At 33.0% G+C, this 10,675-nt stretch overlaps 1 protein-coding gene across 1 annotated transcript; it reads left to right on the forward strand.

Moving 5' to 3' along the window:
- The first annotated feature begins 666 nt into the window (after positions 1 to 666).
- LOC108985858 (zinc finger protein WIP3-like) lies at positions 667 to 3,879 on the forward strand. The gene is made up of 2 exons (XM_018958308.2): positions 667 to 1,284; positions 2,939 to 3,879. Exons 1-2 carry the CDS (start codon positions 730 to 732, stop codon positions 3,410 to 3,412), a joined length of 1,029 nt encoding a protein of 342 aa, XP_018813853.1. The 5' UTR covers positions 667 to 729; the 3' UTR covers positions 3,413 to 3,879.
- Positions 3,880 to 10,675: the final 6,796 nt, after the last annotated feature.

Genomic DNA, 10,675 nt, shown 5'->3' on the forward strand with positions numbered 1-10,675 from the left:
GCTGGGATCCTCATGGGCTTGGGCTTGGGCCCTAGGCCTAGGGTATTACAATACACCTCCATTTTCTGCCTATTATATAGTATATTAACCTATGGAAGTTGAACGGATAATGCGCTTAATTAACCCGTTAATTAAGATCACTCTTCGACCCATGATTCATTTTGATACCATTTATTCTATTTTATTTGCTTTTGCTTTTAGGTATTGACCAAATGTCCTTGATCCTTTTTGCTTTTCCCATTCGAGGACATCTGCTCAATGTCAATATATTACGAGAAATATGCATTATTAATTGGGTCGAATTCCACAATATTACTAGCAATATATATATATATATATATATATATATATGTATATGTGTGTGTATGTATGTGTATGTCTGTGTGTGTGTCTATATATATACATATATATATATATATTACATGAGTTTAGATTGCAGATATATATAGTATTGTTCACGATACTGTTCTAGGATTCTCTTCATTTGGAGACTCATCTCCGCAAGTCATTTTCTATAACCCCACCATTATTCTGTCACTCTCTTTCTCTCCCCGACCAAACAAAGGAGAAAGGGGAGAAAAGAAAGAAAGAAAGAGGGTGATGAGTAAAAGTTTCAAAAAGACAAACCAAACCGACCTTTCAAAACCATATAAGTGTTAGCTTTCCCACATAAAGTCTGGATATAACCCATCTGAGGAGAGACTTCAAGGGGAGCTCTCTCTGAAGATCATGAGTTTAATAAGCCGCCATGGTGTAGATGACAACAGTTCTTTGCGTTTCCGACCCCCAACTTTCATTGAGTGGCTCAAGCCATCTCCCTCTTCTTCATCACTATCATCATCATCCTCCTGTTCTTCAACTTCTTCTTTTTCTTCTACTTCATGTTCTTCCTCCGTGACAGCTCCAAAAGGTCAGTTCGTTGATCAGGAGATCACCCTTCAATGTTTGCCTCTTCTGAGCGGGTTTACCGAGACGAAGCCGTTGAAAGAGGAAGATATCGGATTGCAAAAAGAGGGTTTTGGGATCAAAGAGGAGAAGGTCAAGAAAGTTACTGTCGCCTTGCACATTGGTTTGCCTAACTCGGGGGATTCTGATGCCGATGATCAGAAGAAAATTTTTCATGTCAAGGAAGAAGAACCCGTGAAGAAAAGCTTCAACGTCGCTTGCTCTTTTAACGCCGAGAGTAGGTTTTGGATTCCAACTCCAGCACAGATCCTTGTCGGGCCGATGCAGTTTGCTTGCTCCATATGCAACAAGACATTCAATAGGTACAACAACATGCAGGTCAGTTTGATCTTCACATCATCAATCTCTTGATCAGTTCTTTCTCGAATTCCTTGTTTAATGTTTATTCATTTTCTTTTCGGAATTTAGCCATAATATTGCTAGTTAAATTAAATTAATGCTTGGGAGAATGATCTATATTAAACTAAAAACTATATCTTTAGGAAAAGGAAAAACTGGGGGCCGGGGGTGGATGGGACAAAAGTTTGTAAATATAGTTTTTATGAATGATCAATCATGATGATCAAGACCGCGCGACACAACCATACGCGTTTTGGTTCATTTCCTTGCGAGGGGGTAAAGAGAAAAAGCCAAAACATAAAGTGTTCTTGGTTCAAAGTTATAGATCGAGATGTCGGTCATTAGCTTAATTATTGCTCGACGATTATTGCACATTTGTATATATGTACATGATGACCTCACTACTCCATATATTGCTTACCATTTGCTTTTTACATAACGGTAGAAATTATAATTATAAGCTTGATAAATATTTTCCACCGCTTTCATGATGCCTTATATATATATATATATATATATATATATATATATATATATATATATATATATATAAGATGAGGCCGTGTACTTTCGACTTTGCGGCCATTAATAAAAGGGAGAAAATTATTGGAAAACTGATCCTTTTATAAGGAAAGTTTGATATTTCTTTTCTTTTCATGGGAACCGGCCGGGATACGTACGTAGGCAGTGAAAAACACAGGGTACGTACTGCTATATTTCTAAAACAAAACCAAAACACCTCCGGCCAAGATCATTAACATGCATATAATATTCTTTGAGATCATGTAAATCAGCATGACTTCCCATGATTGAAAGCGAGTTTTATGATGCTAGCTACTAGCTTATAAATTATTCCAGGGAAAACCCTATTTTCACTAAATCAGATTATCCTTTCTTTCCATTAATATATATATATATCATCCTTTCCATTAATCTTAAGTGACGACGTTTCAAAAGCCTTCAACGGCCTCCTAGCTAGCTCCTTCTTCCCTCATACGAAGAGAATCTGCTTGGGTTTTGATGAGGAAACATGGACATGGTCAAGGAAAATGTGAGCTTCACATGAAGCTAAATTGTTTTAGTTTTTTAGCAATCAAATTAATCTCTAGCATTTCATGACTACTCACTTAATTAGCTAGGGTTTGAGTAAAAACTACTTTACTTCAGGCATGTTGGTGATTAATTAATCCAGCAGCTATCCCTATTAATTAAATTCCAGCTAGAAATTTGGATAATTCTTAATTAATTGATCATTCTCAACCTTTTTATTAAAAGGTGCAGGCAAAAAGCTGTCTGCTGGTCAATCCACTATACAGCCAAAATAATCATTAAGGTTTTTGCAACCTCCAGTACTTTACCTATCATATATACTTTCATGTTTAAGTCCTGATCAAAAGTTCATCAATAATGATATATATATATATATATGCCAAAGCTTTTAAGTACTGCCGACAGAGGGAATGCCTCCTGCTATGTACGTATAGATACATCTATTTTGAGAAGCAAATTAACAACATTTCTAATCCAAAGTTGATCAAACTTATTATTTTCTCTTAGAAAAATTTAATCCAATGTGCAGGAAATGAAGTGTACTGAATTATTTAGATCTTGGTTTAATTTTGTGTGTATATAGATGCACATGTGGGGGCACGGATCCGAATTTAGAAAAGGGCCAGATTCACTTAAAGGAACACAACCAGCTGCCATGCTGAGGCTACCATGCTACTGTTGTGCACAAGGTTGCAAGAACAACATCAATCATCCAAGAGCAAAGCCACTGAAAGACTTCAGAACACTCCAAACTCACTACAAAAGGAAGCATGGAGCAAAGCCATTTATGTGCAGAAAATGTGGGAAAACATTTGCAGTGAAAGGGGATTGGAGGACACATGAAAAGAACTGCGGAAAGCTGTGGTACTGCACTTGTGGTTCAGACTTCAAACACAAGAGATCGCTTAAAGATCACATTAGATCCTTTGGAAAGGGGCATTGTCCCCACCCTTTGCTCGATGGTTTTGATCAAGATGAGAAGGAATGCATCACCGGTTCTGAGGATGATGATCAACTTGCTCCCTCACCCGCGGCCTTTGGTCATCCCTCCTTTTAGAAGTTATCTTCTTCCTGATCTTTCTGCTTTGTTTAATGTAGGGTGCATGCATGCCGTTTTAGACGTAAAAGCAAGCAACTTTAAATGCTTATCTAAGCTTGTGCTCAGTAACAAAACATTCTCAAAAAAATTGCCGATCGATCTCAGGCACAGAGGGAACGGTTTGTTACGGAGCATTTGCTGGGCGATGGGCCTCTAGCTATTTATATCTGTATCTGTATTTCGAGACAGTTTGCTGATGAGTGGCGTATGTTAATAAGTTGATTACCTCGAGTACTGTCGACGATCGAAGTAGATGAGTTTTCTTCTCTTAGCAACACAAATTAAGTTGGGATCCTCCGAGTGTTCATGATCATGATGATGAGGGTTTTGTCATATCTTGATCTAAAGGGAAATTAATTTGTCTGCTTCATTGCTTGCTACAAGTGGTAATCCTTACAAAAGGATTTTCGTTGTTGTTTTTGTCATTTGAGCTCTCTCTCTCTCTCTCTAGTCTAAAGAGTTGATCTCTAGCTAAAACTACTATATATATATATAGTGTATATGGAAATTACCTTTCCAGAAATATCGTTATGGTTATTAATTTAATTCAGAAGTAGTACTAGGACTGATATTCATCCCCATAAAAAAATAAAAATAAAAATGTTAGTGGAATTCAAAGTTGGTATACAAATTTTTTGCATGCATTTTAGCTTTGTTATTCCTTGGCGACAGATTATAAGGCATTAATAGGGAATATTATTGGTGATGGTTCCAACGTTATATATATAGAGAGAACTCTCCCTGATAACAATAAATATTGTAACGCCCGCTCCATGTATTGTCATTATAGTTTTCTAATTTTACTTAAGGCAGCTTTTTCCCTAGATTAATTCTTTTAAGATGGAATATGATAGCTTAACATGATAATTATATACAATATTTTATTTTCAAGTAGATAATTAACCAAAAAGAAAATAAGGTTTTAACTAGTACTATTGTTTTTTATAGCTTGCAGTACTACAAGAAAATTGTTTATTTTTTTCAATTGTTTCTTGCAAAAATGATTATTTTTTATTAAAATAAATCTATTTTCATTGCAACTAATCATTATTATCATGACAAATAATCTGTCAATTGCTCATTTTTCTTGTAGTGTTGTCTTCTAGTGGCCGTTTAATAGTACTATTTGAAACATTAGCTAGGTTACATGCAATTCTCTTCTAGACACATTTATATATATATATAATATTATGAGCTCTATAATTTCTAACAAAAGGTTTTGATGATCTCATGTGATCAGTTAACGTAAAATCATCTTATATATATGACTATAGAGTTTTGTAGATTATAAATAATATATAGCCAAATACCTACTTAGAAGAAGGAAAATACACAAAATTTAATTTAATTCAAGGATTTTTCAGATACATTACTTAGAGATGTGAAAATTATCTAGCTAGATATTATCAACTAATTAAATTATTAATTAGTACCAAGTGCAAAGGCCAGTTCGCACGTGTAGAATTAGACTAGCTATGAAATATTGTTCTATGTTCTGAGTTTCAAATGAAGGTATTAGTGGGGGGAAGTTGGTGAGTCCAATTTGGAGGCCTACTTACCAAATTAATGATCATACATATACCCATCAACTCTCAGATTACAATATCAACCGGAGAATGATTAGGCACTAATTAAGCTGAATCAAGGATTTCTCTCTAGCTAGCTAGCTAGTCTCACCTTGATGACTTTTCATGCATGCCATACCCAGAAAATGAAACCCATGGAAGGAAAAAGGTGGTACTACTTCATGTATGTGTGGATAAACGAATCAAGTACATTTTTTTTTCTTCGATCACAGGCTAATAGGACATGGAAGGCCTGGATCGATCTTGATTCTTGATCCTGATCTAGAGAGAGAGAGAGAGAGAGAGAGAGAGAGAGATTAGGGGATGAAATTTGGTTTATTTTAGAGGTAGGCTTGACCAACAAAAAAGGTACATGTAGACCAGGAAAATTTGTGAGATGCTGTTAATTGATTTGTGAAGAAGAGGAGGGACCGCCACCATTCTTTGTCGGGATAGAAAAAGTACTTTTTGTGTGGGGAGGAAAAGAACAAGTGCATCGATCATGCCCTCGCTGGCTGCATGTATTGATAATTTGGCATATCCAACTGCAATGTTCATGTTTACTTTTGCAAACAGATCACACGGTTTCTTTTCCCAGGTACTCAGTTTTTACGGCCGGTTCATGCATCATCTACAGTTCAGGCACGGCTTCTTTTCCCAGGTACGAAGTTTTCTCTTACAAAAAAATAAAAAAGCTGAAAATTTGACGGAGAGAGAAGAAAAATACAAGGCAGGCACGGGACGACGACTAGACCAGCTAGGCCAAAAAGACTTCAAAAAAAGGAATATACATAGAACACGTTAATTAATGGCCCGTACGTGCGCACACAATTTTGACCTTAAGTTACTAGTTTCACGTTTTCTAGGTGGACTTACGTCGACGTTAGTTTTAGGGCACTGCTATGGTCCCGAATTCGGGACCCATTTTGTGTCCCGAATAAGTATTTTATTTTTTTTGTTTTTTTTTTATTTTTTTATGTATTTTTTTAATCATTATAAATATTTTTTAAAAAAATAAAAAAATTACAATATCATTAAAAAAAATATTTTTAATCATTCAGTAAAAAAAAAAAAAAAACATTCGGGCCACACTTTGGGTCCCGAATTCGGGACCCAAAGCATTTCCTTTAGTTTTAAGATCATTTTTTGCTTATTAAAATTCAATAGCTGATATAATAAGGTGAAAAGTCTTTTTTTTTTCTATTTCCTCTCTATGGAATTAGTAACCATGAATGATATATAGAAAACCTATCATCTTCAACTTTTTTTGTAATTTTAATGTAAGAAAATCGAATGATAATTTATTGGGGGAAAAAAAAGTCAATAATATGATAATTATTTAAGATTAGTATATAGTTTTTACTTTTTGAGATTTGATTTGATAAAGGTGTAGGTTCTATCAATGATTGAAAATTATTTTATAATTATTGAGTAATAGTTATAAATATATTAATCAAAAATTATATTTATAATTAATTAAAAATATACCATAAATAAAATTATATCTCAAAATATATATTTTTTAACCAAATTTACTCTATATTCACACCAAAAATTAAAATTGTGGGTTTCAGCAGAGGTGGGAAAAGGCGTGAACAGGGAGAAAGAATAATCTCGAAATAGAATGGGAAAAAAAGAAAAGTGCACTTTTATTTAACTTTTTATTGTTTATGTCAGTTTTGTACTTTCATCGCATTGTTTATATCAGTTTTTGCACTGTTTATATCAGTTTTGTACTGTTCATTTTACTGTTTATGTCAGTTTTTTATTATTTATGTCAATTTTGTAATGTTCATTGGATTGTCTGTGTCAGTTTTTACACTGTTTACTTAACTTTTTTACTGTTTATATCAGTTATTAATTTCAAAACGCAATTGAAGGCTGAAAATGCAGAGATAAAATAAAAACATCACACTGGCCGTTTGGATACCTAGATGAGACTTTTCATACGACCCAAATGAGATAGTCTGGGTATCCAAACCGGGTTTTAATAAATCTAGTGAATTCATTTAGCAAGTAGCAACCATTAAACTTTGGAAGGGTGTGTGTATCCTTATTCACTTTCTCTGTCACTCCTACGACACCTTCATGAAAAAATCTTTTGATTTTCATTTAACTTCGAAGAGTAATGATCCACCAACAATTCTTTTACAACTATTTAATAACTTATTTTCAAACAACCAATAAAATCATACCACTCCATTAAAATAAATTTTAATAGTACAAAATTACTCTCCATTTTATGTAGAGTTATAAAACAATTGTAAGGTTATCATTTTTCAACTTGAAATATTGTCTCTCAAATTCATTTTCTTTGATTTCAGAGAGTTTTTTAACATTCTAGACAACATGGTAATTATATCCATCGTCATCATAAGTAAAATAATCTTCCTAACACTACAACAAAGTATCACTTTTGCCACGAAAAATAAACCAACTCTATTCCTATTTATACAAGTCTTTAATTTACAACAAGTTGTTAATTTTTGTTCAAAATATCTTCATTTACATCCAAACTAGTGCGATGAAATTTATTCAGTTTAGACTAATCCTATACAGTATTTGCACAGTATATATTAGTAATCACAACAAAAAATAAAATAACCCTTTTATATATACTACGAAATTAATCTGTTGCAAATTCTATAGCAAGCATGACCAAAAACTTCCAATTTGTTGCAAATAGATTCACATATAACTACAAGTTTGCAACAACATTACTAATTGCAATTTTTGACTGATCATGAATATCTATTGTTGCAATATGGATAATATTAATAACAACATCGATTCCCTTGTAATCACCATTTTATAATCTATTAGTATGATACTTTATTTTTGGATTTTATATTCATGTTTTCATCCATCCTACTTCCACACAAATACTATGTTCAATAGCAACGTCTGAACTTTTTTTGCAAATGTATAAATATTGACATCAATTCCATTATAAATGACCATTTTATAATGTAATATTAACGATACTTTTTTGAGATTTTTGTATTAATGTTTTCATTCGTTTGATTCCACGAAAATTGTATTATTCATTAGCAACGTCCGAACTATCTTTACAAATGTATTTATTACCAATAGAGTAATTTCATTGCAAACACCTATCCTAGTTTACAACTGTGAAGAAAGATATTAAGCCTCATAAGGTAACTTTCCCTTTTGACAACCAAGTTCCTACATTCAGTTGACCATTTTAAACAGTAATCCAGTCGTGCAATACTAATGTCACACTTGAAAAACACTAAGTCGATTTCATAACCAACGAGCAAGGTAGGTAATATTCATGCTCCCTATTGCCATTCTCCAATTTCTCTCACTTCTATATAAGATTATTAACACATGAAATATGTTAAGGAAACACTTGTTTAGCCCATGCTAGCTAGGTGATGATTCACAAATGTGGGATGTCTTGGAAATTGACCAATGCGGAACCAAAATGAAGTTTTGTACCATGGCCAAGGACTTATATGATACGTATACGTTTTGAATAGATTTGTAACCATGTCTTCCACATGTTTGATTCATTGTGCAAGAGGACTTGATACGTATTATTGTGTATATTTTATAAACTGATGGTAGCTTAGTTGCATAATTTGGTGAGATTGAAAAATCTTACCATGGTAGTCTCAATTACTAGTCCCACGTGAAATGGTAGAAGTTGTGCTAGGTCAGTACGGAGAAGAACATCCCCACCTGGATGAGGTCAAATAGAGTGGGTTTGGACTTGGAGTAGCTCATGGAGATCATCCACCAATTTTTTAATGTCGTTTTGTCGCTGATAGTCCAACTGTGTGAGCAGCTTAACTTATAGTGAAGAAACCATTAAAAAGTTCACACTCCAGTACTACGTATATTTTGAGGTAAGGTTATGTTATATGGATTATGAACTTATCTACGTGTTAATGTTATGAAAGGTATTTTGGGAGTTAGTCTATTATGGTGTAATTACTGATTGAATAAAAAAAATTCGTAATGATTATTGCATATTACTAGAAGCATGTTAAGTGCATTGCATATTATATGTCATGAATGGGAGTATGTAACCTTGTATTGTATGTTCCGATACTTCAATCTTTGTGAAATCTCAAGCAGAGGTTGGGAGCATCACAAAGAGCATATTAGAATTAAATATGTTACAATTTTCTTTTTCAGTCAATTGTTTTCATGTATAGCCATATCATGTGATAAGCACTAGTGATAAGGGGTTAATTTGCAATTAAATTTGTCATGAATATGATGTATCTACTTCAAATTGTTGTGGAGGCATGTTCAAATGAGATGGTTATAGCAGTTACATTTTGAAATGAATGCGATAATGTATGTAAGTTGTGATGTTTAGATGTGGGCCAAATATCTTAGTTATTGTCTTCACTGGAAAAGTCCCAAAAATGTTATTAATACCAATGAGATTTTGCCATTGCAAATATTCATTATTAGCCACATCAAAATTTTGTTACAAATTCTGATTATTAACAACGAAATATCATCGTTATAAAAATATATGCATTAGTATATGATTATTTGCGACAAAAAATTAAATCATTGTAAGTGACTTTTTTTTATTTGATTGAAACAATAAGTACTCATATTTCGTTGCAATTACACGCTTATTTGTAAAGATCTAATGTCCGTTAGAAAGACTTGTTATTCACAACGAGTTTTGATTTGTTCGGATTGTATATTCTTATTTACAACGGCAATCTTCGTTGGAACTATCACAATAATCTACATATTCTAATTTGCAACCATATTTGCAACCAAATTATGGTTGTTGGGAATGTGTATTCTCATTTACAATGGTCATCTTCATTGGAATTGTAGAAAATATCGTTAGAAAATATTTTTTACTATTCTTCAGTCCATTGTTTATGGTTAATACCAACAAAAATTTGTCATTGCAAAATCTTCGTTGCAAATCCAACTATTTTCAGCGAGATACTTTTAATCGTTACAAATGATGTATTATTAGCAACAAAAATAATTTTCGTTGCAAAAGTCAATTTTGTTGTAATGTATAATTAACTCAAATGGTAATAGGGTTCTTGTTTTTCTCAATAAGTGTAACCTCAGGCTTGAAACCCCTCAATTGAAGCCTCACTATTTTTTTTTACTATCTTTGAATTTGAGATTTTTCTCACCAATTAAGGTAGGTTAAAATTATAAAAATAAAAAATATAACTCAGTTGATTATAAAATTCATCAAGATTATCATCACTTTCATCTTAAAATTTAACCAGTAATATTTGAATTTTAACAATTTTTGTATACTCGGGCGAGTTCTAAAATTTCAAGCCTATTTCTTAATTTCATACTACTATAGCATAGCTTAAGTTGGAGCTTTTGGGTTTTCTAAGAAATTGAAACATGAAACTAGAATTATAATATATGAGCAATTTGTCTCTGTTCTTCTTATGATACTCATAGAAAGATAGCTTTAAGCGTCTTAATCACCATTTCAATTACTGTCATTCAAGTCATCATCAATTCAGGTGTTGACATAAATAGTTTGTTAATTCCAACATTTAAAAATGCCACGAGGGAATCAGGTCATGCCGGAAATGGGAATCTGCACCACGATTTTTGTCAAAAATGGAAGTGGAAGTGGACGCAAGCGGCGACGTTAGGCACAGTGGTGAGGGGGTTG

Source organism: Juglans regia, chromosome 14, assembly GCF_001411555.2.
Source record: "Juglans regia cultivar Chandler chromosome 14, Walnut 2.0, whole genome shotgun sequence".
In the NCBI taxonomy this organism is placed as follows: Eukaryota; Viridiplantae; Streptophyta; class Magnoliopsida; order Fagales; family Juglandaceae; genus Juglans; species Juglans regia.

Coding starts and splice junctions, on each gene's coding strand:
- LOC108985858 (XM_018958308.2), top strand. CDS start 730: ATGAGTTTAATAAGCCGCCATGGTGTAGATGACAACAGTTCTTTGCGT. Junction 1,285..2,938: donor ATAGGTACAACAACATGCAG/GTCAGTTTGATC, acceptor GTGTGTATATAG/ATGCACATGTGGGGGCACGG.